Here is a 27,987-nt window from a genome sequence, read left to right as displayed (position 1 = left end):
CATGTTGTTCCAGACCCACTCCGTTAGCGTCTGAGTCAGACATCAGAGAAAAGCGGCTCCCGAACATCCTGGGAGCAGGACGATCCTACGGCCCACGGCACGGCACGTGGGGATGCTCTACAAAAGGGGTTCCCCTTGCCCGGCCGGCGTGGCTCCGTGGTTGAGCGTCGGCCTATGAACCAGGAGGTCACGGTTCGATTCCTGGTCAGGGCACATGCCCGTGTTGCAGGCTCGATCCCCAGTGGGGGGCGTGCAGGAGGCAGCTGATCCATGATTCTCTCTCATCATTGATGTCTCTCTCTCTCTCTCTTCCTCTCTGAAATCAATAAAAATACTTTTTTTAAGAGGGGGTTCCTCTTGCTGGGGATTTCTGAATGGCCATAAGGGTCCCAAGTCTTGCAAACTCCATGGGAGCTCCCTACCACGTGAATTCACGCTGCCTCGAACCCCTGACACCTCCATAATCCACAGGAACTGCCTCCAGAAGGTAGCTCCCTTCCCCCCGCCCCCAAGCCCATGACCTGAAACAGAAGATAACCTCGTGAGGAAATCTCAACATGTCTTTGTGGTTGTACCGAGAGGGTGGTCTGATCATGATAGCAAAAGGGCTTTTGTGTGCCAGCACCCGATCGGGGCGGGGCGGCCCCAGCTAGGGTTACGGCGCTGATTCACTCAGCATCAGGGACACGGCTGGCCCACCATCTGCCGGGCACCTGTGCTTCAGCACAATCGTCCGTTTCACCGTGCCGCCCCCTCATGCCGCCCTGAGCGGGCTCCGTGGGCTCTTTTGTACGTTTGCCATTACATTTCTGTCAATATGCTCTCCGGCCTTTGAAAATAGTCCTCAGGAGGGCTGTAACTGGCCTGTTGGTTCATCAGACCAGGCTTTTGGGGTTTTTTTTTAAATCACTGCCCTAGAATGTCCCCTTTTCTCAGTAATACTCTTAGATTTCCCCTCCACCCCCGGCTAGGGTTTTATTTTTCTCCGGGGAAAAGTGAAATCAATCGTTAAAACTGTATTGACTATTTTAGAAGAAGCTGGTTGAGCCATATCATGTTTTATAAAACTTGCAGATTATTAAATCGGTAACAAAGATTTTCTTAAATGACTACGTTTGAAGAAGGTATTCTGTTTTTTTAAAATACCACTTCTGCCCGGCCGGTGTGGCTCAGGGGTGGAGCACTGACCTATGAACCCGGGGGTTAAGGTTCGATTCCCGGTCGGGGCACAGGCCCGGGTGGTGGGCTCGATCCCCAGTGTGGGGCGTGCAGGAGGCAGCCAGTCCATGATTCTCTGTCATCATTGATGTTTCTATCTCTCCCTTTCCCGTCCCCTCTGAAATCAATAAAAATATATGTTTTTCAAAACCACTTCTTTGTCCTCTGTGAGTACAGTCTACTCTTGTACAGTCTAGCCCAGTGTTAACACTGCCTGTGCAAACAATCCCTTTCAGAACCGGTTGAAAAGGTGTAAATCCTTCTCTGAAGAAACACGTGAATGCACGCAACACTTAGATTGTAATTTCAGGAGCTTCTGACTCCCTTGGAATATCAGATTAATAACTGCTGATCTAGCCTACCAAACATCGAGGGCATGTTTACATTAAGTAACATACACAGATTTACAAACTGTTCTCATTTTAATAAACCTTCCTTCTTCTATTTCCCTCATTATGGTAACTATTGACCGGAAATAGCAAACTATAACCCATTACTACTTAACTCTTGTACTTACACTTTTTAATGTCTAGTTTAAAATAAGAAACGGGGGGGGGGGGGGCGGTTGTTTGTGATGGTGGTTTCTAGTTTTTAGTTTTTTAACGGAAGCCGATGTTTGATAGAGAATTTTCTATTCTAGCCAACATAATTAAAATGAAGGCCATTGGGAATAAAATGCCTACTAACATACACACAGAAAACAAATAACAAAAGCCCGGCTGGTGTGGCTCAGTGGGTTGAGCACCATCCCGTGCACCAAAAGGTTGCAGGTTCTATTGCCAGTCAGGACATGTGCCGGGGTTTCGGGCTCATCCCCAGTGGGGGGCGTGCAGGAGGCAGCCGATCCATGATTCTCTCTCATCATGGGTGGTTCACTCTCTCCCTCTCCCTCTCCCTTCCTCTCTGACATCAATAAAAATATATTAAAAAAATAGACCAGCGTTGACTATATGACCCAAATTCCGTGATGACTGCTAGTTCATCACTCTTACTTGGCTGTTAACGCTACCGAGACGACATTCAGGAAAAATTTAACTCCTGATCGGACGGGAAACCGTAGGCTCCAGCACTCTCGCCGAGCAGCGAACGCTGAGCCCCTCCACCCGTCCCCCCGCACCCAGGCCAGCGCAGACGCGAGGGCCCGGAGCATCAACCCGGGCGGGAACCGGAGGGGCTCAGAGCGACAACCGAAAGGCTGTGTGCTTCCTTCCCCGGGTCCCTGCACACTGACTTCCCTCAGCTCCGATGTCCACGCATCCTGAAGCTGGAAGGGGTCAGCATGTCCTTTGGGGGGGACCCGGGGGGACCCATTTCAACGCACGACGGGCGCGCCGCACTCCCCTCCCGTGGGCCAGAGCTCAGTGCAGGGCGTTGAGGCCAGGCGGGGGCAGCACCACAATACTCACCTTCAGCTTCTTGTTCAGCTTGCAGCAGTATCTGTACACCATTGCCAGGTTCAGGGGCCCGAAATCTGCATAGAAACTGAGATTAAGACAAAAACGGGCGTTAGTGAAACTGAGATTTTCAGTCACACTGTGCTCGTTTTCTTCTCATTAAAGCTGCCATCGAATTTCCATTACCTTCAGGAAAAGGGCCAGTTTGCAACCGATTCACAGAAACCCAAAGGACCAGTCTCCCGTTGGGGAGCTGCCTGGACAGCTTGAGTTCCCCTCCTTTTCTCTCTCTGACCGGCCAGGACCTTCACCCGCCAGGCGGTGAGAGAACCCCACGAACACAACACGCACGTGGCCTCCGCTCGCCGGGTTTGTTTCCTTATCACAAAGCTCGTGGGCTCTGGGTGCCGGTTCCAACTACTCCACGCAAACCTCGCTCTCCGTTCATTCTGTTCACTCTCCCCGGCCTCTGTACTGTGCACACACGGGCTCATCTCCCTCTCTCCACCCCGTCATCTCCAGGGCACGGTCGTCAGTCTGCAGACCACCCCAAAACCCCGAGGAAAACGGCTCCTGACCGGACGCCAGCACCCGCCTTCTCCGTCTTCCACTCCCTGCTCAACCTCGCACCTATAGGTGCTCCCACCTCCTGTGTTAGCATCCTCACAAGCTAGCGAGCCCGGCCGGCGTGGCTCAGACGCTGAGCATCGACCTACGGACCAGGAGGCCCCAGTTCCATTCCCCGTCAGTTCACACACCGGGGTTTCGGGCCCGATCCCCATCAGGGGGCGTGCAGCAGGCAGCCGATAGATGATTCTCTCTCTTCATTGATGTTCCTCTCTCTCTCTCTCTCCCCCCCTTCGCTCCTCTCTGAAATCAATTAAAAAAATATACATTTTTTAAAAGCTAGCTAATATTAATAATAGGAGGAGCGCACAGGGGAGGCCAGACATGATCAGCATGGCCCTCTGGGCGGCCTCACCAGGAAGCTGCCAGGTCACACTCCCCAGGGAGCCACCCGGCCGTTCCCCACAGATCACTGGGGGAGGGCTCCAGCAAAGGGGGAGGTGGGCGCCTGCGCAGTGAAGTCGGGGTGACGCGGGGGAGATGCTTGTCCGTCAGTCTCACCTGGGAACAGAGATCACTGGCTGGAGGGGCGGGGTCCCTGCAAACACGTGACACCCTGAAACGGTCACGGGTGACGCTCCTCATTACAACCCCAAGACGAAGCGTTCTCGCTCTCCTCCCCTGTGCCTCCCTCCTGCTCCCTGCCCCTCGCTCCGCCTCCATGGGAACGAGCGAATGAGCCAACGGCCCGCACCGCGTTGATCTGGTGGTGTTGTTGTTAACAAGCTCTAATCCAGGCGTCCTCAAACTACGGCCCGCGGGCCACATGCGGGTGTTTTTGCTGTTTTGTCTTTTTACTTCAAAATAAGGTATGTGCCGTGTGCATAGGAATTTGTTCATAGTTTTTTTAAAACTATAGTCCGGCCCTCCCACGGTCTGAGGGACCGTGAACTGGCCCCCTGTTTAAAAAGTTTGAGGACCCCTGCTGCAAGTGGTCCCATTCCCGGAGGAATCTTTGCTTAGAGCACTGTGGTACCCACCCTATGTTCCATCCCAGCAGTTTCGTCTGAAAATGTCCAACTCCTCGGCCAAAAGACGAGCTACGGTCCAAACAACACTCATTCATCCCACAAAACGTACAACCACCCATTGAGCAAGGCAGTGCCCGTTAACATACTTGTTTATTGAATGTATTGGGGTGACACTGGTTACTAAAAGCGTATGGGCTTCAAGGGCCGGTTTACATATTAATCCGAGAATGTTGACAATACCAAAAAAAAAAAAAAAAAAAGTAACTGCTTTATAAGCAGATGAAAAACAAGGCACGCCAACTCTTCACTGTGCTCCCAGCCCTGCTGACGTTTGTCTGCTCGCTCACTCACTCAGGCGGGGTCTTTACCCAAAGCCCGCGGACCGCCCTTCCCTCACCCACACGGCGCTCACCGCCCAAGGAGACGCCACGCCAGTGTGTTATTCCCGGGTGACCACGGCTGAGCTGCAGCGGCCTCCGATGCAGAGGGTCGTGACACCGGCGTGTACATGTAAAACTTGGCTGACGTTAACCCGCCCAGCCCTCCGGGCCACGCACGCCGCCGAGCGGTCTCCCTGTCACCGGGCGATTATCAGCACCCCTCCAGTCAGACAAGAACGCTCCCATACCTGGCTGAAACTCAGGACAGGCAAGCTGCAAAAAAGCCGGAATTGCTCAACAGACACTGACCGAAGATCAAAGCACCGTCCGAGTTTCTGCCTCAGCCCTCCCGGTGCAACCAACCGAGGGACGGCCCGTCTACGAGGCGCCCCAGCCCCACATCCGTCACAGAGAACCCGATGGGAATCGGGGAAGCGAGGGGGTCTGCTCCCCACTGGACGGCTCCGGGTCCCTGGACTGGTGTCCTTGCCTGTCGGGGCCTCCACAGCCTTACCTACCAAAAGCTGCTGAGTTCGGCGGCTTCTGAATTCCTTCCTGACAGCAGAGGATCTTACCTGCACGCTTCCTATTATACCGCATCACGTCGCCTCCCTGGCCGCTGTGCGTGTTACAGGCTTTTATACACCGAGTGGCCAGATTATTATGATCTCTGAACGCATAATAATCTGGCCACTCAGAGTGTGTGTGTGTGTGTGTGTGTGTGCATGAATTCGTGCATGGGTGGGGTCCAGCCAGCCTGGCCAGGGGGAGGGGACATGGGCAGTTGGCCGGCCTGTCTGCTGGTCGAACTCCTGATCGAGGGGACAATTTGCATGTTAGCCTTTTATTATATAGGATATATATATATATATATGTATATATATATATATATATATATATATATATGTGTGTGTGTGTGTGTGTGTATGTGTGTGTATATATATATATATTAGAGGCCCAGTGCATGAATTCATGCATGCGTGGGGTCCAGCCAGCCTGGCCAAGGGGAGGGGACATGGGCGGTTGGCCGGCCTGCCTGCTGGTCGAACTCCTGATCGAGGGGACAATTTGCATGTTAGCCTTTTATTATGTAGGCTATACACTGAGTGGCCAGATGATCATGCGTTCAGAGATCACCATCACCTGCCCACTCGGTGTATAGGACCGTATTTCATTTACACGTCTTATCGCAGGTGAAAAGGAGGCTCTATGGAAAGTAGCCTCCGAGCTGATCTGATCTTAAATTCCTGCTGGGCAGGTCCCGGAGGGTAGTCACGTCCCAGACACGGAACTTTTTTAGGAAAAGGTTTCTCTTTGCCTCAAGCAAGCCCAGCCCTTGTTCTCGTGCCTCCAGGCTAACGTGCCTTTGGAATAAGTGAAAAAGCACCTTCCAGGGAGCACCGAGCTCAACTACCCCGGAATCCGAGCCCCGCCTCGCCTCCTCCCCCACTCCTGTGACCTGCCTCGCGTTCCCTCCTTCATTCCCAATGCACAGCTGGCTTTCCCTGCAGCATCTGAGGTCTTACTGCCCGGCCACCGTCGTCAGTGTGGCGCCAATACCTTCTTGTAAAAATCCTCTCCAGGTCGGGACGTTTCGTGACCCGGGGCAAGCAGCGGGGCCACATCCAGCTTCCGCTGCGGCTTCTGCAAAACGGGTCTGGCCTTCAAAGCCAAGCAGCCGGTTCGATGGCATCCGGGCACCTCCCCGCATCGGGGTCTGCAATTCTGTGACCTCCCTCCTGGGAGCAAGTCAGTTAATGACAACCCCCTGGGAAGCTGCGGCAGGGAACACAGACGTCAGGAATGCACTGGGAGGCTCCATTCCCTCCCACAGAGCATTCTCAGGCGGCGCGGGTCAACCCCTCCGTCCACCGCAGGGCAGAAGGCGAGGGGCCGCGCAGACGGTAGACACGTGGCTTTGGTAGAAAACAGACTGATGAGCTCGGCCGGCGTGGCTCAGGGGTTGAGTGTCGACCTATGAACCAGGAGGTCAGGGTTCGATTCCCGGTCAGGGCACATGCCCGGAATTGCGGGCTTGATCCCCAGGGTGGGATGTGCAGGAGGCAGCCGATCATGATTCTCTCTCATCATTGATGTCTCTCTCTCTCTCTCTCTCTCTCTCTCTCTCTCTCTCTCTCCCTCTCCCTTCCTCTCTGAAATCAAAAAAGAAGGTAAAAGCACTAAAAGACACAAGATGTTTAGCAAACAGACACGATCGGCTACATAAGCAGAGAGCCCCAATTCTCTGGTGGTCCTGAAAATATTTAGTTGATTAATAAAATTCAATGTTTTAAGTAAATCAAAACCCATGCTCAGAAATCCGTCTTTAAAGACGCCGTGCATCCCACACTTGGGCGCAGTGAGCCCAGCTCCATCCGGGAGCCAGAAAGGAACCTGAGACCGAGCGGCCCACCCGCCTCCCCAGACTCTAAAGCAATTTATTATCTCAGTATCCCGGCCGGCATTGTCTACTCTCTGCTGAAAGACCTCAAAGGACACAGGTCCTCTTTGCCTTTCATTACAGACACACACGCCCTTTTTATTCTGTCTTCCCATCCCCAAAACAAGCCACGACACAAAAAAAGGCAGCCCCTCCTTCGGATGTGCATACAAGGCCTACTTTAAGGCGCCACTTTGCCCCAATCGCCCAAAACAGAAGCCCTGAATTCACCCTCCATTCCTCCCCCCACGCCTCCTCCGTGCCAGTCATCTGGTCAACCCATCCTTTCTAGCCCCTCCCCCACCTGGCCTTTCTGTTCCTGTTGCTACAACCTAAGGCACCCCACCTGCCCGCACCCCGCCTGCCGGCCACCACCTGCCTGCCGGCCACCACCCCGCCTGCCCGCCAAGGAGTGCTGTGCTGAAGCCCGGCTGTGGTCGGTCTCTCTGCCACTCACAAACCAGCACAACCGAGATCCAAACGCCTTCCCCTAACCCGGTCCCACCATGTACCCAGCCTCGCCTGCGACCCCTCTGCATCCAAATACTCCGCCTCCCCTAGCAGAATGTGCTGTTCCCAAACAGACTTTTTTTTTTCTTTATTCCTCCCTTCCTTCCTCCCTCCCTTCTTTCCTTCCTTCCTCCCTTCCCTCTTCCCTTCCTCCTTCACTCACTCATTCATTCAGCTAACATTTCCTGAGCACCATCTGTGTGCCGGGCACTGTGCTGGGGGTAGGGACACAACAGTAACAAGTCGGGCAGTTCTTGTCCCCGCAGAGACCATAGCAGAGACCCTTTGCTCTCCCACCCCCCTGCAAAGCTAGTCCAGACGTCGCTGTGACGTCATCGTGCTGGCGGTAATCGCCTCTTTCTCTCCAGGACTCCTACACATGCGTTTGCAGCTCCCGGCGTTTATTGCCCTGTGCTTGTGTTCACTTCCTCCTTTGTGTCTTCGAGTGGCCCCCAAGCAATGGCGAGGTGCTCTGAGGGAAACCTATCCGCTCGTGAGGTCAGGGTCTTCTGTGGCAGTCTGCAACCACCCACACGGTTTCAGGGACACGTCCCACAAACATGTCAGGTGTTTTTATTTTGTTTTTCATCACAAAGGCGTATGGAGCTGTGGCTTTTGGCCCTTGATTGTGTTTATGGACTTACAAAGGAGAACATCTTACATCTTCGGAACCTACATCAAACAAAATGAGCTGCCCTGTGGTGACGTGGGTGGGGCCAGTCCCCCCTCCCCCCTGGATTCCCCTGCAGCCCATTGGGGGCTCCCTCAGGCTGCCCGGCTGAGACCAGCCCTCTTTTAACGGCGCCCTGAGCACCTCAGTTAAAACGTGCCTTGTCACCAGCTCTGTGGGAAGGAGCTGACAAGGACTGGTCCCCCGGAGGACGAGACCCACTGGGAGTGCCAGAGGCCAAAGCAGCAGGCGTGTACAAAATCAGGGTCCAGGCAGCAGCCTCGGACTCCAGCGGGTCCCAGCCCCAGGTGCTGCCAGGCGCGTGTGCACAGATGCACGTGTGCACAGATACACGTGTGCACAGATACACGTGTGCACAGATGCGCGTGTGCACAGATGCAGGTGTGCACAGATACACGTGTGCACAGATGCAGGTGTGCACAGATACACGTGTGCACAGATGCGGGTGTGCACAGATACACGTGTGCACAGATACACGTGTGCACAGATGCAGGTGTGCACAGATACACGTGTGCACAGATGCGGGTGTGCACAGATACGCGTGTGCACAGATGCGGGTGTGCACAGATGCGGGTGTGCACAGATACGCGTGTGCACAGATGCGGGTGTGCACAGATGCGGGTGTGCACAGATACACGTGTGCACAGATACGCGTGTGCACAGATACGTGTGTGCACAGATGCGCGTGTGCACAGATGCGCGTGTGCACAGATACGTGTGTGCACAGATGCGGGTGTGCACAGATGCAGGTGTGATGCGTGTGCACAGATGCGCGTGTGCACAGATGCGGGTGTGCACAGATGCGGGTGTGCACAGATGCAGGTGTGCACAGATACGCGTGTGCACAGATACGTGTGTGCACAGATGCGGGTGTGCACAGATGCAGGTGTGATGCGTGTGCACAGATGCGCGTGTGCACAGATGCGCGTGTGCACAGATACGTGTGTGCACAGATGCGGGTGTGCACAGATGCAGGTGTGATGCGTGTGCACAGATGCGCATGTGCACAGATGCGCGTGTGCACAGATGCATGTGCACAGATGCGGGTGTGCACAGATGCAAGTGTGCACAGATGCGTCTCCTTCCTCGTCACCTACCCCAGCGGGTAGACCGTTAGTCACAGGCACGGGTGCACACCCACAGGCACACGCCTAAAACTCGGTGTGAAGCAGCTCGGGCAAAAGTGGCCCCAATGACGTTTTTGTTACCCTGCAAGGCTCCGTGTTTAGGGGGCTCCTTGGGGCCACAGGGGAGCTAGACTGTGCTCTGACTTTAATCCTGATCTGCGAAATCCGAGCCCGAGGAGACAGGGGCTGCTTTCTTAACCACCGCCTTTTACTGCAACCGCTCGGCCTGGGCAGGAACATGCGAGAGCTCTTTACAAAGGGAGCAAGAAACCCAGACTCTCGTGTCTAATGAACCGCCTTCCGTCCGCACGAGGCCACCGTGTGACCTTTCCCCACCCACGTCTCAGGCCGCTGGAGTCATGAGAACTACCACCCTCCACAGCCGCCTGCACGGAACACGGCCGTGCCCAGAACACCCTCAGCCTCAGCGTGAGGGCGCCTGCCCCCAGGCTCACCCACAGCAGCTGCATCGCCACGGCGGCCTCCGAGCCCCTGGGCAGCACGGCGTTCAACCAGGGGTTCCCACGTGGGGCGCACGCCCACAGCCGGGCAATGTGATGTTTAAGGGGGGCAATTCGAGAAGGAGTTCTTCACTGTGAATATTTTGCATTTCTTATGGTTCTAGCGCCGTGGTCGGCAAACTGCGGCTCACGAGCCACATGCGGCTCTTTGGCCCCTTGAGTGTGGCTCTTCCACAAAATACCACGGCCTAGGCGAGTCTGTTTTGAAGAAGTGGCGTTAGAAGTTTAAGTTTAAAAAATGTGGCTCTCAAAAGAAATTTCAATCGTTGTCCTGTTGACATTTGGCTCTGCTGACGAATGAGTTTGCCGACCACTGTTCTAGGGGCCTCATAGACGGTATGTGAATATATATTGTGACATGTTTACGCATTTCGGTTCTCTATTGTTTTGAAACTTTAGTTGCTCTTTTTTCATCACTTCATACGATTATTATTTTTTAGGCATTTCTTCCTCAGACGTCAACGGTCCTTTCGTCCTTTTCTCTTTCATGGGTGCCATGGTCTTTAGAAGCTTGTGAAGACCAAGTTCATGGCCTTCTAGGCTTCCTTCATGTGAACAGGAATTCACTTTTTGAATAATAAGAATTCTATGTCCGGGGGGGGGAGGGGGGGCGGGCGCATCAGGGTTTTAGGGATGCTCAGGTGGGGCGTGGCCATAACAGGCTGGGACCCACTGCATTCACCACCCGGCGGGCGAGCGCGCGGCACTCGGCTGGCAGGCCTGTGGTGTGCATACACTCCTCTCCTTGGACACACGTGTTCCCATCGGACAGCCGAGACTTGTCCCACCACCAGCCAGGTCACCAGCCAGAACCCAGGTCACCACGACACGTCCCTCCAGGGGCCTAGCGGTCTCTCTCCTTCTTTGCTTCCAGGAAGTGGCGCCAACGAGCTGGACCCCGCTGTTTGTGTCCTCACCCTCCCTCCTCCCTCCCCGGCGTGTGTCTGTCCTCTTTCCCTCGGTCCCCTCGCCCTGGCCCTGCCGGGAAACGCACGCCCGGATCAGGTCTTCTCTTCCTCCCCCCACCCCAGACCTCACACATTCTCACTGCGTCACCCTCTCTTCACCGAAGACTCCCGAACTTGAGAACTTCAAATGTAGTGCACGGCCGGCCGGCGTGGCTCAGTGATGGAGCCCCGACCTCTGAACCAGGAGGTCACGGTTCAATTCCTGGTCCGGGCACAGGCCCAGGTTGTGGGCTCGATCCCCAGTGGGGGGCGTGCAGGAGGCAGCCGATCCATGATTCTCTCTCATCATGGATGTTTCTATCTCTCTCCCCCTCTCCCGTCCTCTCTGAAATCAATAAAAATATATATATATATTTTAAAGCCAAATGAACTAACAGCTGGAAGCACCTAAGACGGACAGCAGCTGTCATACGTGTAAACGCACCATACACGCTTGCTGTTATTCGCTGTGAGCACAGTCCGGACGCACCGGGACCTGCCCAGAGCCTCCAGGACACGGGCCTCCTGGCCCGGCACTCCGTCCGCCCCCAGCAGACGTTTTGGCTGCAGACTGCACATCCCCACCTGGCCTGTGTCCACACCGGGCAAAGTGGAGGGCCTGCCAGTCCCTGGGCACCCCCCTCGCCCTCGCTCTTCTCCCTCCCGGGGTCTCTCCTCTCACATCTGGGTCGGATGAGACTCCATCGGCCTCCCAGCCAACCGTGAACCCCTCACCCAGGTGTGCGCCCGCCGCCTGTGAATTCCTGCGCTTACAGCGTCCTGCCCCTGCCCTAGGCTGCGGTCAGACAGGTGAGCAGAAACAGCCACCGCTGGGCCAGGGCAGCTGGGCAAGTGACGCCCAAAAGCCTCATCCCAGTTCCACTGACATCAAACCTCACACCAGGCCCCTGGCCGGTGTGCTCAGTGGTTAGAGCATCAGCGTGTAGACTGAAGGGTCCCGGGTTCGATTCCGTTCAAGGGCACATACCTCGGTTGCAGGCTCGATCCCCAGCCCCCGTCGGGGCACGTGCGGGAGGCCACCCATCGATGGGTCTCTCTCACATCGATGTTTCTCTCTCTGTGTCTCTCCCCCTCCCTTCCACTCTCTCTACACATCAATGGGAAAATATCCTCTGATGAGAATTAAAAGAAAAAAAGAAATCCTCACACTATCCACGGATGGTCTCCCCGCCAGTCTTTCTTTAGGAGACAGCAGAAATAAGTATTAGAGGGAGGTTGATTTGCAGCCCTATCCTAAAACGCCAACAGGAAGATCACACCAAATAAATGGCCCTCGTCTACCGGCCCTAGAATCCGAAGCCCACTGAGCCGCGTGGTTAGTTGGCTCACTGTCATTGTCTGCCGGGCCCCCCGTCTGGCAAGCCCAAGAGAAGCCACTCAGGCCTCCACGCATTAGTCACTGCGGAACTGGCCATAATGGCACACGCACAGTCCCCTACGCTCAGACGCCCGAGCGGTGCCCAAACCCTGAACGCGCCAAAACACAGCCACAGCAATGCACCATCCCGACAACCGAGCGGCACTCAGTAAACATGCAGGCGGGACATCACCCAGGTACGCGGGTCGGGGCAGGCCACCTATTCCTGGCTCGGCCCAGGAGCCCAGCTGTAACCTGACACCAGGCCTCAGCCCTCCCTGCAGCCACGGGGGCATGTTCACAGGCAGCAGCCAAGCTCCCCAAGCCCACTCCCACGCCCCACCCCCAGGCGTCACGGAGCAGCCTGCTCCCGCACCTCTGCCCGAGGGAGACGAGGGAGACGTCCCCAGACACCAGGTTCGAGCATCCCACATGAACGTCTGTTTTCCCTCAGATCAAAGACAGGCTCCTGAAGGTCAAGGATACTCACTCTCGGGGTGCCTGGCGGTGCCCACCAATCCAGGCGGAGCTGCCCAACTCCCCTTCAACAGGACAGGCCCTGGGAAGCTAACTAGAGCGACCACGGTTCATGTAATGATGCTCATCTCACTGCACACGTAGGTAAGACAACAGGAAAGTAAAATTCACCCACTGAGCCAAACCAGTTAGGGCTGAGCGTCGGCCTGCGGACTGAAGGGTCCTGGGTTCGATTCCAGTCAAGGGCACATGTCCTGGTTGTGGGCTCGATCCCCAGTAGGGGGCGTGCAGGAGGCAGCCGATCCATGATTCTCTCTCATCATTGATGTTTCTCTCTCCCTCCCTCTTCCTTCCTCTCTGAAATCAATAAAAATATATTTTTTTAAAAAAAAGAAAGTAAAATTAAGTGTTTACGTTGGAGCAGATTAGACGACAGGATATATGAAACACCAGCTTCCTTTTTTCCTAATTTTTAAATTGATTTTAGAAAGACAGGAAGAGAGAGAAACACCAACCTGTTGCCCCACTGACTGATGCGTTCGTTGGCTGGTTCTTGTCTGGGCCCTGACTGAGGATCGACCCTGAACTTGGTCCAGTGGATGCGGCTCTACCCACTGAGCTACCCGGCCCAGGCCTGCCCCAACTCTTTCAATAGAAGGGCATAAACAAGTCCATCGAGTCTTCTTATTCCTCATGATCTGTTGCTTTTACTGAAGAGAGATTTACCTCTATTTAAATTGTTACTATGCTTATTATGTATTAAGGTATCTTTTTCCTGCAGGTCCTTCACAACAAACAGGTCCACACTCTTATCTTACCCTCTCAGACCCAAATTCCAAAGAAGCAAGGTAACCACAAAGAAAATGGCACTACTCTCCCCTCCCCAAAGGCAAGGCTCCGAGCACCCACAGGAAGTATCTCCCTAAGTCAAATTTTTAAAAAAAAAACGCCTCCCTCATAGAAAACACTGGGATCCAGCTCGCGTGCCCTGCTTTCCGCAACAACAAGCCGCACCAACGAAAACCTCCCGCGAGCCAGCAGCGGCCTGCGGCCTGTGAGGCTGAGGCCTGGGGACACGCACTGCCGGTGGACAGACCCCAGGGGACGGACCCCAGGCCATGGCGGGTCTCCCTGGTCCCACTCTGGGAGTGCTAATCCCCAACCGCAGTCGGTCCTGGCGGTCAGAACCAGTACAGACAGACAGCCGGCCCCAGGACTGAGGTGTTGACAGGTTCACCGTACCTTCCCTTTCAGCCCTGGCGGGGCCGTGGGGTGGTTAGAGCACCCTCCCCCTATGTCCAGGCTGCAGGTTCGATCCCCGGTCAGGGCACATCGCGTAAACAAGGGGGACAACAAATCGAGGTCTCTCTCTCTGTGTGTCTGTCTGTCTCTATCTCAAATGAATAAGTTTAAAAGATAAAATAAAGGTATGCTCACCTCTCCCCTAGCACCTGAGCCTTTAGGTTACTCTCACCATTGGGAGAAAGTGACTAAAACAGCCATCAAGATAGTGGTGTTTCCTCACCAAGCTAAATGGTTGAGAAAAAAAGCAAAAAAAAAAAAAAAAGCAGAAACTTACTTTTCATAGACCAGCTCCTCATCGATGGAGAAATAGTGGATATGAACTGTGCTTTTTGGTCTATTCCTTAAAGTAGCAAAATATAAACGATCTGAAAGACAAGTTCAAAAGACGGGAGAAACGTGTGAGAAGCGGGGAAGCTGGAGGTGGGGTGGCGACCGCACAGGAGGGGATCCAAATGACCAGTGCGCCCCATTATCCAAAGCCCGCCCGCACGTGGGCTCCTCGCGGAAACCTGAGCTCGCCCGGAGCCCGGCAGCCCCGGGGCACCCAGCGGCCCCGAGGGAGGGGCTCTGCGGGGGGCAGAGCACCCCGCCGCCCTCGGGTCCGGCCAGCGGGAGCCTGGAAGCCGGGGTCCCCGCGGAGCTGGCGGTGCCCGTTGGGTTCAGAAAGCTGCAGCCGCTGCGGAAGGGGAAGCGAGGCGAGCCTGCCCCTGCAGCTCCGGGGACCTCGAGAAGAGGAAGGGAGGAGAGACTCGGGGTGTGATGTGTGTGTGTGGGGGGGGGGGGGGGGGGCTGAACACCGAGGCCACCGAGAGGGAGATCAAGGCGACCTGAAGGGTCCCCCGCAGCGGGACGCCCGCCCCCAGCGGCTGCGTGCGGGGGGGGGGGGCGGGGGGGAGCCGGAGCTGTCCCGGGACCGGCGGGAAGGCCCTCGGCGGGAGCTGCGGAGGGAACGAGGGACGCCAGACCGACGGAGAAGCCGGAAGCGGGGGGTCCTGGGGGAGAGGACCGGAGCGAGGGGGGCTGAGCGCGCGCGCGCCGGCTGCAGGGCGCGGGGGCCCCCGGAGAAGTCGGGGCGACAAGTGAGGAGTTGGGGTGGGGGGGGGGGGGTCGGAGGAGGCGGCGGGCGGCTGCTCCTCACCTTTCATGAACTCGCAAGCCCCGATGAGTTCCCCTGACTCCGCTGCCATCTTAAGCGAGAGGCGCTCGGGGGAGGGCCGGGTCGTGGCCCGCGGAGGACACCCGCCCCCGGGCGCTGCCCCTGTGCCCGGGAGCCGGGGCGCTCGCGGTCCCGAACACCGAGCCGGACGGCGAGAGGCGGCGGGCGCCGAGGGCGGAGGCGGCTCGGGGGTCAGCGCGCCGGGCGCCCCGGGGACATTCCGTGGGGAACCCGAGCCCGCTCCGCGCGGGGCGCACACGCCCCGGGCTGTGGCCGCTCCGATCGGGACCCGGCTGCCGCCGCTGCTCCGCCGCCCCCGCCGCGCCGGGGACACGCAGCGCCGCTCGCACGGCCGGGCCGAGGGTGCTCCCGGCTCCCGGGGCGATCATGGAGCAGCCGCCGTCCGGCCCCGATCGCGCCCGTGGCGACTCGCGCGGCCGCGGGCAGGACTCCGGGGCCCGGGGCTGGCGGCGGCCGCCCCGGCTCCTCCTGCGCCGCCTCCTCTCAGCGGCAACTCTTCCTCCTCCTCCTCCTTCCCCCCCGGGCCCGCCCCCAGACCGTCCTCCCGCCCGCCCTCGGCCCCTCCACTTTCAGGGCTCCGCGGCCATCCCTTAAAGGGACCGCCGGCTCCGGGCTGCCGGCCGCCCGCGCCCGTCGCCAGGCGCCCCGCGGGTCACCTGGAGCCCGTTGCTAAGGCTTTGTTGCCGTCCGCCAATGGCGGGGCGGGGAGCGGGGCCCTCGGCCCGCCGGGGCGCGGGGCGGCCTCCGGACCTGCCCTGGATGAATGAAACGGGGGCGCGGGGGGCGGCGAGGCGCAGCGCCCCTGCCTCTCAGCACCCACGTTCTTCCAAACTCTTGCACACGCGCGCGCGCGCGCGCACACACACACACACACACACACACACACACACAGACACACACACACACACAGACACACACAGACACACGGAGACCTCGGCTCCCCGGGCCCGGCCTCGGCCTCGCCCCGACCGCGCCTGCCCACCGACCCCCACCCCACCCCGCACGCACCTCCCTCCGTCCGGAAAGCGGCCCCTGAGCGCAGAAGGCTACCTCCGAGCTCAGCAGCCCGCGCACTGGCGTCCTCCGCACACGCCGCGCCCGGGGAGAACGTGCGCTTTGTTCTCATGGGGGCGACCGTTCCCATCCGGCCCCCGCGCGCTCGGGGTTAGGCCGCCGCTGCGGGCGCCGAGGGCATCACAAATGCCCCCCCTTTACATCGCGCCGGTCCCGGGGGCGGGGCGGGGCCCCCGGGGGTGGGGGACAGCCGGGAGGGGGCCGCGTGTCCTCGGGGGGTGGGGAGGGGAGACACCAAGGAAAGAGTGCCTTCCCGCCGCCTCCGCAGAAGCGCGCGGGGAGTGGGTTCCTCCCCAGAGGCCCCCCGGCTGGTTTCTGGGCAACTTTAAGGCCGGGTGTCCCAGGGCCGGGCCTCGGGAGAGGGCAGACTGGATATGAAAATGGCGCTCCGGACCCATCGTCAGAAGAGCATGCGCCCTGAGTGGTTTGTGCAGAAGCGCGGAGGGACCGGCGGCGGCTCCCCGACCCGCCCGGGGAGGAAGGGGGCGCACGGGGCCCCAGCCGGCTGGGAGTCCAGCTGGGCGCTCGCTGGCCCTAGCCCCTGGGGCAGCTTTGCGGGCTGCACAGAAGCTAACCAGGCCCAGACAAGGACAGAGGGACCTCGCTCCGGTATTCACGATATTCAGGAGGAGGATCCAGAGCGTCTCCTGCTAATGGAACACACCTTTGTAAGAGAGTGAAGAGGAAAACCTACGCTAACATCCAAACCTCTAAGCTCTAAGGCCAGAATCCTACCCATTGAAAGCTGGAAGAATCAGTAAAGAGCACCTTTCCCCATCCCCCAGTCCTCACCGCAGGAAAACTATCTCAAAAGAGGTTTTTTTTAAACGTGAGCGTCCTGAAAAGGAGGCCTTGTGAGGCCGGTTCCGCTCTGCTGAGACGCATTCCCTGTTTCAGGGGCCCGGGGCCCGTGGCTCTGAGCTCTGAGAATGGAAACATCCCTCAAGCACGTGGACCGCAGTCACACCATCAGCTGAATTGGGCCTGATGTTGATTCCCCCAAATCTTGGTGTCAGCAAGCACGTGGGCCAATTCAGATTACGTTCCTGAAAAATTCCCACTGAGATGTGCATATGGAAAAGCCAAGCATTCGAATGGCTCCATCCACGTACCCGCCTTGTTGAAAAGGCTAAATTCATTCAGCGATGGAGAGCTTTCTCCAAATCTGCCAGTTTGAAAGTCATGTAAAATCTGAATTCGCTTACCAGATTCCTTAACAATTTTTCATCCCCAGTTTTGTATTAGAAATACTGCATTAGAAAAAGAAGTTCTCATTCAATGCGAAAACTTTGCATTTCTCAAAGGGAATGGTCTGATGAAAAGAACTCAACACTACGCCTTCAGAGAAGGCAGACTTCATTGAACACCCTTTTGTTATTTTTTAAATTGAGTTTACAGAAACATGTTCTTTCCTATAATTCTCTCGCTTAGAAATTTGGGTCATGAGGAGTGAATCATGGCCTAAACAAATAGACGTCCTTCCAATTAAGCCCTCAAAATGAAACGGTTTATTTTTCCTTAGCACATGTACAATATGAACATTATAATGAAATTTTTGAAGTTGTAATATTCATTTCAAAGACTCTTAAGTTTTAAAATTTCTGCGTGAAAAGAAAGTGATTGTCTGTATAATCAAAGCTCTCAAGCAAAATCCTCAGAACCTAGATACGTGGCATAGAAAAGTCTGCAAGAAGAATGGAGACAGTGCACAAACAGTGCACATCTGTCAAGGTTCTAACGAGATCACAAACACTATTCTCTCAATTATGAAGTCAGAGTTCTCACTGGTTGTAGTTTCATAATAAAGTCATGATTTCGCCGTCTATGGAGGAGGATCATGGGAGACGCTCCTTTCCAATCACCCAACTTCATATAAAAGTTAGGAATTTGCTTTTAAACAAACAAACAAACGTTTCACACAAAGGAAATACTGAGAGAATAAGATGTCACTCAACTGCAGGAAAGGGAGCCAATGTTATTCATAGAGATTTAGCAGCAGAGGAGTGACTCGAGTTTGAAAAGAACAGCATTTAGTCTAACCCTTCAAATGTCGTGTGCGTGCTGCCTGCGATGCCCCGAGAGCAGGCCCCAGCCTTTGCTTGTGACCAGCAGAGCTGAAAAAGTCAGAGCTAAAGGCAGCTCCAAAATACATCGCCACCCCGGGTTCTAATTCTGCCCCTTGAGGCTGTACTGATCACCCTTAGTCACCTAACAACCCTTCAAAAACGCAAAGGCTGAGCATCGACCTATGAGCCAGGAGGTCTCGGTTCCATTCCCGGTCAGGGCACATGCCTGGGTTGTGAGCTTAGTCCCCAGGGTGGGATGTGCAGGAGGCAGCCAATCAATGATTCTCTCTCATCATTGATGTTTCTATGCCTCTCTCCCTCTCCTTCTTCTTTGAAATCAATTAATATATATATATATATTTTTTTTAAATGCAAAGGCGCTCTCTCAGACCACTTCTTCCTCTTAGTCTTTCCCAGATTAAGTCCTTCCCTGCCGTCTTTTTTTCAGCCTTTTCTTAAATTCCCTAGCCCCCTTGCTGTCCAGTCATTCTCTTCTCAAATTTGTCTATATCCCTCCAAGTGTGTCCCAGAATGAACGCAGGCCAGTGGTGGCCTGGTGCCGCCAGCTCTGACATCAGAAGAAAGCAGTGAGGGGGGATTCAGGTGGGCACGAAAGCCATACAAAACATAAAAACTAATTTTATTGCTTAGCTATAAGAAAATAGCTTCTTGCAAGAAAAAGGCAGCCCAGGATGGTCAACGGCCTGGCAGCTGTGATATTTACATCTTGTATCTGTTTAAAATTGCCATCATTTCTCAGAATGTATCATTAGAACATGCACTTTTAGTTCATGTCATCATCATGGGATCCAAACAAGTAAAAGGAAATATAGAACACATACTCTGAATTCTCTTTAAAAGTAATTTTCAGTTTAACTAGGAAGCCAGGACTGCAGAACCCTGCACTGCTGAGGAATTTGAAACCCAAGGTCATTTGAATCGTTTGAACGTTTGAGAATTCATTCCTTGCCTGATGCCAAGAATCATTTAAAGCAGTTTTTAGAACAATATACATACAAGAAATTATTACAGTTACAAGAAGAATACCAACAATACGTGGACAAGGTGGCTCGTGATACAGCTGCCCACGATGCTACGGCCTGGGCCTACCCCCGCCACATTCTGCATCCCGCTAAGCACCCATGCATTTAAGAATTCCAAACCAGCCCTGACCGGTGTGGCTCAGTGGATAGAGCGTCGGCCTGCGGACTGAAGGGTCCCAGGTTTGATTCCGGTCAAGGGCATGTACCTTGGTTGCGGGCACATCCCCAGCAGGAGGTGTGCAGGAGGCAGCTGATCGATGTTCCTCTCTCATCGATGTTTCTAACTCTCTATCCCTCCCCCTTCCTCTCTGTAAAAAAATCAATAAAATATATTTATATAAAAAAAAAGAATTCCAAACCAGAGGAGAGACCGCAGGAACGAGGCGGGACCTGGGACATGAGCTACTTCCCGTGCTCAAACAGACTTCCTGGAGTCCAAGGAAGCAGAGGCCGCACCTGACGAGGTTTTGCCTGTTTCATATATTTCATTTGTGAGAGATCATGTGATAACACAGAGGAAAGAAGAGAGAAGGAACTGGGGTGCCTAGTGGGGAATGGGTTTTCCAAAGTCACACAGCTGCTTGGTGGTAGAAACAAGACCAGCAGCATTCATCATTTGGTCTAATACCAACAATCGTTTCTCAATTTTCTCCTGATTTAGCTTATTTCACGTTGTTTAGCTCGTCGGTTCTTAAATGGTTGCGATGATCAAGTATCAAGTAATGCGTGTATGCACAATAGCTTAACTATTTTCTTCAAATTTTAGAGAAAATATTGGAATAATTTAAGTTCAGATTGAAAAAAGTGGAAGATGTTGTACTAGTGTTGTCTGCATTGCTATTGTCATGTGGCTTCTATACAAATCTGAGTTATTTTTCTACTCCTATGACTTCTTAATAGCATAACAGCATTCTATAGAATATAGTTGAAGAAACACTAGTTCGGTGAACATTAAATTAAACAATTCAATAATCATTCTTGACTGCTGCAGCCAGTAAAGAATGATGGAGTTTTAGGTCTAGCCAGGGAGCTCGGTTGGAGTTTGATCCCCAGTCGGGGCACATACAAGAATCAACAAATCGATGTTTCTTTCTCTCTCTCTAAACAAACAAACAAACAAAATCAATCAATAAATACAAATTTAAAAACATTCTAAAATCAATAAGCTAAAAAAGTTTATATTAAAAAGTGTTTCAATAAAATATTAGGAGACGAACTTATGTGAATCATTGGATATATAAGTCAGTTCCTTTGTAGCCTGGAGTCGCAGAAAAAATACTAGATTTTCCATCAGGAGCCCGGGTTTCAGGCATCGCTCTATCGCCGATGGCATGCATTATCTTAGACCGTTTCCTCTGTCGTTGAGTAGGAATTACAATAATTTCTAACGCGTAGGAATAATGGTCGAATTAAAGAAGTGTGCCGTGTTGTCATGCCATTGTACACAGAAATGTGTTATTAATATAAAAGCCTACATTAGATACTAAATTATTTCCAAAATATGATTTTCACCAACTTCAACTTATTGTGCCTATTTGAACGTAGGTATTGTTACTTAACTTCCTCCTACTTAACAACCTAAGCACAGTGTACACTCACAGAGACGCTCTTTCTATCGACTGAGGACAACTCCGCGGGTACAAGGGCGCGCCGTCCTTCATTTCGGATTGCCTGTGGCCATGGCGCTGTCTCTAGAGTGTGATGGTGTGATGGGGGCCAACGACCTCCCCCCAATCCCCGTGCAGGCGTCCTCAGGGGGTTCCTAAATTGCCCTGCTCTGGCTCACCTTCCTTTTCTTGGTCTGTTCCAGGGAATGTTGTTCCCCGCAGTTCCCATGGAAACCCTGGATGCCCCTTTGGAACTCCGCGTTCCCTGGTGCCTACCCCTGGGCAGGAACTCCGGGCGGAAATGATACAGTCAATCCACGAACGGGGGACCTCTGGTTCCCATTTCTCCCATCACAGAATGCCGTGCAGTCATTGAACAGATGCCTGCAGGCTGTTCTTACCGTTGTTACTAACCCCTAGACATGTACTAGTATGGACTCTCCTGGGAAAAACACGCTTTCCCTGTGCCACGCCTGCCTGCATGAGGGGTCTCTGTTCTTCAGATTAGACCTAAAGTAGAATGTGAATTTGTTCATGTAGGATAAGCGTGGTAGAAATAATGCAACATGCACACAAACAAAAATAATTGCTGCTTACCCTACAGTATGTATCTTAGGCACAATGCCTCTCTTCGTCACCATGGTTTGTTTTCCATAACACGAAATCGCCATGTTCTTTCTACCTGTGCCTCCTGCATCCAGTGAGTCGTTGCTGTCCACTGTGTGCCTGGCACTGTGCTAGGTGCCAGGGTTATCATCGAGAACCAGGCAGAGTTCTCGTTCTTAAGAAACGTCCACTCTAGTAAGGGAGCAGGCAGGCAAGCGGGCTCCACAGGGAGAAGGTGGAGGGCTGGAGTGACAGGGAGCGGGTCGGGGAAGGAGTGAGCTTAGGCCGAACAATGAACGTTCGCAGAGCGTTCCAGAAAGGCGATCGCTCCGAGCACCGGGCATTGCTGCCGAGGTCACGCCTTGCTGGACGCTACATCACCAGAAACCACAGCTGTGGACGGCACGCGTGAGACCCTCACCCTCATCCCCGGACCCGGCGGCCGTCCAGCAGGCTGGTGCCTTCCGAGGGCAGGACGTGGGCCTTTCTGAAGGAATGTCACCTGGGAGCCGCTCTCCTGTTTTACTCACCGCCCCTCGGACACCACGTGTGTGTGGGTTTTCACACCAGGCAGTGCTCCATCTCTCAGGGGGGTACCGAGGGCGCCCTGCAATCCAGTTGAATTCCGACTCTCCCCCGGGGCGGGGGGGGGGAGGGGCGCAGACCCCACAGGCCTGTCCCCCAAGGCTGGGCCTACTTCCCATGCCGTCACAAGGCCCCAGGAGGGGGGGGGGGGGGGCTGTACTTCTGACCGTCCGTCCAGCTCCGGATCAGGCCCTCCCTCCCCTCTCCTCGGCCCCCACCATTTGCTAGAACAGCCCACAGGCCTCGGGAAAACATTGTGCTGATTCCAGCCCATTTTTAACTCAAGGATACACACCAGGAACAGCCCAGTGGGAGCGAGGCAGACGGCGAGGTGTGGGGAAGGGGCTCAGTGCTCCCCGCCCTCTCTGACGCCACAGCTTTGGGAAGGTCCCCAACACCCACCCCAGCGCCTCTACCTGCCCAAACCCTCGTGGCCCAGAGCCAGCTCAAACGACACTTCTGTCTGACTCAGCATTCCCTCTCCCGTCCCCACAGACCTCTTTCCGCACCTCTCTTTGGGGGCGCCCATCACACTCAGCATTCCCTCTCCCGTCCCCACAGACCTCTTTCCGCACCTCTCTTTGGGGGCGCCCATCACACTCAGCATTCCCTCTCCCGTCCCCATAGACCTCTTTCCGCACCTCTCTTTGGGGGCGCCCATCACACTCAGCATTCCCTCTCCCGTCCCCACAGACCTCTTTCCGCACCTCTCTTTGGGGGCGCCCATCACACTCAGCATTCCCTCTCCTGTCCCCACAGACCTCTTTCCGCACCTCTCTTTGGGGGCGCCTATCGCACTCTGCCAGAAAGGCATCTCGGTCCATGCCTCCACCCCCACTAGACTGCGGAAGGCCCCCTCTCTCAAAGGGCGCCTTGCCCTTAATAAATCCTCCACAAATTCGTTCCCTGAGAAGGCGACGCCTGTCTGGGGACGATGAGTCATCTGGAGTGGCTGGAGCAAAGGCCGTGAAGGCAGTTCCGGACATAAAGCTGGAACACAAAGGGAGCTGCTCACGCCGGGCGGAGGCGTTCGGGGTGTCGCAACACAACCCGGGCGTCCTGACTCCTTCATCTCCCCTTCGGAGTAAGTAAGGCTCATCGGGTGTTGTGGGGTTTTTTCAAGCCGGAAGTCTATGTTGGGTTGAACAGCAGAGCGATCGGACCGTTCGCCGAGGAGAAGAAAGAGCCGATGCACGTGTGGAGTTCGCTCCTCCGAAGCCCAGACACTGCTGAGGCGACAGGGAAATGAGACCTACGCCCGGGCTTAGGCTCTGTGAGATCTGAGCTGGTGTCCAAGCCTCCCTCCAGCTCAGCTGTATCCTCTGCACCAGGAGATGACCCTGTCCCGGCTATCACTTGTAAAGGACAAGAAAAAAGCCCTAGCCGGTTTGGCTCAGTGGATAGAGCGTCGGCCTGCAGACTGAAAGGTCCCAGGTTCGATTCCGGTCAAGGGCATGTACCTTGGTTGCAGGCACATCCCCAGTGGTGGGTGTGCAGGAGACAGCTGATCGATGTTTCTCATCGATGTTTCTAACTCTCTATCCCCCTTCCTTCCTCTCTGTAAAAAAAAAAAAAAAAGAGCCCCACACAGCGGGTGGGGAGGAGGAAATGACAGAAGGTGACCTGAAGCGCCTTCGCATGGGTTACCCCCAACGGTGAATGAGCAGCTTCCCTGGCTACCACCTCCCCGACCTTCTTTTGCCGGGGTAGCCGGTGAGGTTTTTGCAGGCAGAACGGCTGAATCAAAGCAGGCGAAGGTCTGGAAGTATTGGAAAGCATTCTAGAAGAATCTGCGTTTCCTGTTTTACCCTTAAAGTGTATGGTCTGTGCGTAGCTTACCTATTGAGAAACGCCCCTCTAAAGGCAGGCTTTGGGGTAGAAATTATAACTCGGGTTATTCCTCCTCTGATCCGATGACTGCACATGCTCCTGTCTGCCCCTTCCTGGGCAATGGTGCCTGGATGGAGGCTGAGAGCTGCAGCTCTAGGAAGATGTGTTCAGTGTGTGCCCTTCCAAGTGAGACCCGTGAACGACTGTGTTGTCTATCTGGAAAGTGACCTTGGTTCGGGAGAACGGTTTGCCACTTTGAGGACGGTTGTGAGCCACAGAAGCAAGGCCCGGCGGAGACAAATCGGAAACTAATGCCCAGTCGGTGTCCTGGGAGCGAGTGCCACATCATCACCCCGTCTATTCTTTCGCCTCTGATCCACCCTCTCCGTGCTCTGCCGACCTTCAGGTCCACCCTGAGCCCAAGAGGAGTCCCCACGGCCGGAAACCGGCTAATCAACTGGACCTGGTGTCCGCCGACCTGCGTTCAAATCCCAGCCTAGCTGCTTGCTTTCTCTCTCTCTCTCTCTCTCTTTTTTAAAAAATATATTTTTATTGATTTCAGAGAGGAAGGGAGGGGGAGAGAAAGACGGAAACATCAATGATGAGGGAGAATCATGGATCGGCTGCCTCCTGCACGCCCCCCACTTGGGGTCGAGTCCACAACCCGGGCCTGTGCCCTGACCAGGAATTGAACCGTGACCTCCTGGGTCATAGGTCGGCGCTCTCTTCCCGGCTCCGTGACTTAACCCGACCAGCGTCACTTAACGTAAGCACCGCAGGAGCCAGTGAAGTGACGGACAGCATTCTGGGCCGTCAGGCTGCGCCTGGCAATTGCAGTCAACAAAGGGCAGTTGCTATTAGCACTGCATTAGCCTTCGCTGGACGATAATGCCCTGTCTATAACTTTTAAAGGACAAGAAAAAAAAAAAATAGCACCAGGCAGCCATACCCCAGCAATTCAGAGAGGCGACGAATGGAACAGTGCTGACGAGGCCTGCTGAGTCACGCGGGGGAGAGGTAACACACGGGTGTGGGCAGTCAGCAGGGCACACGGCTCACCCACGGAAGGTCGCCTACCCGCCTCACCTTTACGTGACAGCCGTTCCGACCACAGAGATCATAAAAGAGACGACCAACCTTGACATCTGACACATGACTAGAAGCTATCACGGGCTCTGAGTCAGCCAACCGGGGACAGATTCTAGGGGCGTTACTCTTTGTAAAAAAACAACCAGGGCGCGTGAAAGTTGCCCGGACCCACCCATCCCCCCCAGACCTCGAGACAAAGCAGCCAAGTCCCCGGGTGCACACATATCTGCTTCCTAGAGCAAGTCCTTTCAGACCCTTCCTGGGCCCACAGCACACCCCCAGGACACTGACCTGCGATTTGTGGGGCCCATACCTCCTCTTCTGCATAAGGGTACCCGCTTGGGCTGTAAGGAGCCCACATATTCTGAGTCACCTTCTCATTCTTCTGGGCGGCACGAGCCCGTTGTACTCGGGTGAGAAGACAGCAGAGGTCTGCCCTATCACATGGGCAGGCCTGGGGTCCGGTTACCTTCTATCGGTTAGATTGCCGGCCGAGGGGCCGCATCGCGTTACAGGCTAGGTGTGCAGGCGTCGTAAGGCAAGGACAGGTATGGATGACAGAGCGCGAGGCTTGGCCGTCGGAAAACGCCAGCCTGGCACAACGTGCAGCCTGATCCCAAACCTCCACCCCGAACTGCCCAGAAGCTCGGAGGAAAGCCCACGTGCATGGCTAGGAAGGCGAAGCGCGTCGGGGCCTGGGGGGGTCACTGAGGCGCCTTGTGATGAGCTAAGGACCAGCGGCCTCTGAGCCGGAGATGCCAACCGTCTGTGCTGGTGAAGAGCAGAGGGCCAGACGCCCCGGGTTCAACTCCCGGCTCTGCCACTCGGGAGCAATGATGCCCTGGGCACGTTGCCCCATTCGCAGAAGAGGCTGATCCTAGTAAATGCCAGCCATTGGTTATGACCATCAGCACCAGGCTAAGAGCGCTGACCCTAATCAATGCCAGCCATTGGTTATGACCATCAGCACCAGGCTCAGAGCGCTGATCCTAATCAATGCCAGCCATTGGTTATGACCATCAGCACCAGGCTCAGAGCGCTGATCCTAATCAATGCCAGCCATTGGTTATGACCATCAGCACCAGGCTCAGAGCGCTGACCCTAATCAATGCCAGCCATTGGTTATGACCATCAGCACCAGGCTCAGAGCGCTGACCCTAATCAATGCCAGCCATTGGTTATGACCATCAGCACCAGGCTAACGGGAGCTTCCCCGGCAGTTGCTCTCTCAGAAACACGAGGACAGACGCGGACACTGGCCAGGGATTCCCCACCCCAGTCCTGCGGCCATTTTAGACTCGATAGCAGCGCTGACGCCTAACCAGCACATCCATCGTCCCGGCTGTGACATCCAAAATGTCTCCAGAATCGCCCAGGGCCTCTGTGCCAGACCCAGGAATAGCTGTGTTCAGGACACACCATCATTGTCCTATCACTCGCGCCTAAAGGTCCCATCAGCTACGTCCACTATGTAGCTAACTGATACATAAACCACAAAGGCAAAAGGCTGCCTGAAAGTTACTTCCTCCCTCGCCGTTCATTCAGCTCCGTGTAAAGATGGACAATGTCATTTTCCCTAAGTGTTTTCAGTGCCTGGCGCGCAATGGACAGTGAATGGATGGATGGATGGATGGATGGATGGATAGATGATGGGTGAATGGATGGGTGGATGGATGGATGGGTGGATGGATGGATGGGTGGATGGATGGATGGGTGGATGGATGGATAGATGATGGGTGAATGGATGGGTGGATGGATGGGTGGATGGATGGATGGATTGATGATGGGTGAATGAATGGATGGATGGACGATGAGTGAATGAACACACTCCAGCTTTTTCGTGGTGTTAGACAACTCTGCTTCGTGGTTAGGTTTCCTCACTCTGACTCCAGTCAACACGCAGAGGAGGCAAACACGGATCGCACATGCACCACTGATGAGGAAACAGGGAACGCTGCGACAAGCTGGGCCGGGGTCCCGGGAGGTGGGAGGCGGGAGCATCCTTTCCCCAGACTTCAGGGCGCAGCGCCGAAGGCCAAACACCTGATCACCCCCGGGCAGCAGCGCCAAGGGCCCAGCCCGAGGACCGGGGCCAAATAGGCCAGTGAGCACGGAGGCCGGCCGCAGATCCCCGGCGTGCGAGGGCTGAGCCCGCCGAGTCCCCACGCAGCAGGTGACAGCAGCTCAGACCCGGCAGCCGCCTGGGAAATCCCACGGACGGGCAGAAGCACTTTGGCCCGTGGAAGAAAAAGATGTCATTCTGTGCAGAACAGCTTAACTGTGCTCTAAAATAACACGAGAATCACGGAGTCCAGCGGACAGCATTTTCAGGGGAGCATCCACTAGTTCCATCTGAGCCCCGGAAAGTGACGCAACTGTATCCGGTGATTGCGTGATGTTTCTGAAGCGCACGGTGGAGGATTCCCAAATCCCCAGCTGCCCGCTCCTGAGACAGGAACTGGTAAACAGACCCAGCCTCCCAGAGCCCTCACCGGCACCTGCCGCGTCCTCCGCTGCCCAGGGCACCTTTGCCAGTCCCCCGATTTGAATCCAGCTAAAAGGGGTATTCTTTCGGCTCTGTGCCTTTTTCCTTTTGCACAGACACAGTGAGCTTTCTCATAACGATGGGTTCTATTCTCCTGCAGCAGGGGTGGCCCGGCGGTTTCTGGTTGGATGCCAGACACGATGGTTTTTTTCCCCGTATTGGGGGCTGATATTTCTGTGTCCTTGTCAACATCCCTGGGGTTGGTTCCGGGCCACAGTTAAGGTAGCGGGAGGCAGCTGAGCCCTCTCGGGTGTCTTTCAAATGTGTTAGGGGGCCCAGTTCGGCATTTGTTCTAGGACTAGCTATGCCCCACTTCTGGAGTGACCGTTCTGCGTACTCCGGGCAATGCTCATAAGGTGAGGGTGGGGGAGGTTGCGGT

At 55.1% G+C, this 27,987-nt stretch overlaps 1 protein-coding gene across 7 annotated transcripts in view; it reads right to left on the bottom strand.

The window, feature by feature from the left end:
- The window catches only part of CDC14A (cell division cycle 14A), a 68,811-nt gene extending 52,218 nt beyond the window's left edge, over positions 1-16,593 (bottom strand). For 3 of the 7 annotated variants that reach the window (XM_079760877.1, XM_079760878.1, XM_079760874.1), the window contains exons 1-3: positions 16,172-16,593; positions 14,261-14,351; positions 2,625-2,700 (exon numbers count right to left, since the gene is read on the bottom strand). In XM_079760877.1, the coding sequence (XP_079617003.1) occupies positions 2,625-2,700; positions 14,261-14,351; positions 16,172-16,307 (303 nt within the window). In that variant the 5' untranslated portion in view covers positions 16,308-16,593. Of the gene's footprint in view, positions 1-2,624; positions 2,701-14,260; positions 14,352-15,124; positions 15,656-16,171 lie in introns of those variants that run through there. The other 4 variants (XM_079760879.1, XM_079760880.1, XM_079760876.1 and 1 more) reach the window with 2 other exon arrangements.
- Positions 16,594-27,987: the final 11,394 nt, after the last annotated feature.

Source organism: Cnephaeus nilssonii (genome assembly GCF_951640355.1).
Source record: "Cnephaeus nilssonii genome assembly, chromosome: 21".
Taxonomy (NCBI): Eukaryota; Metazoa; Chordata; class Mammalia; order Chiroptera; family Vespertilionidae; genus Cnephaeus; species Cnephaeus nilssonii.
The sequence above is the reverse complement of the archived record's forward strand: the minus strand, read 5'-3'. Positions and strand labels throughout refer to the sequence as shown.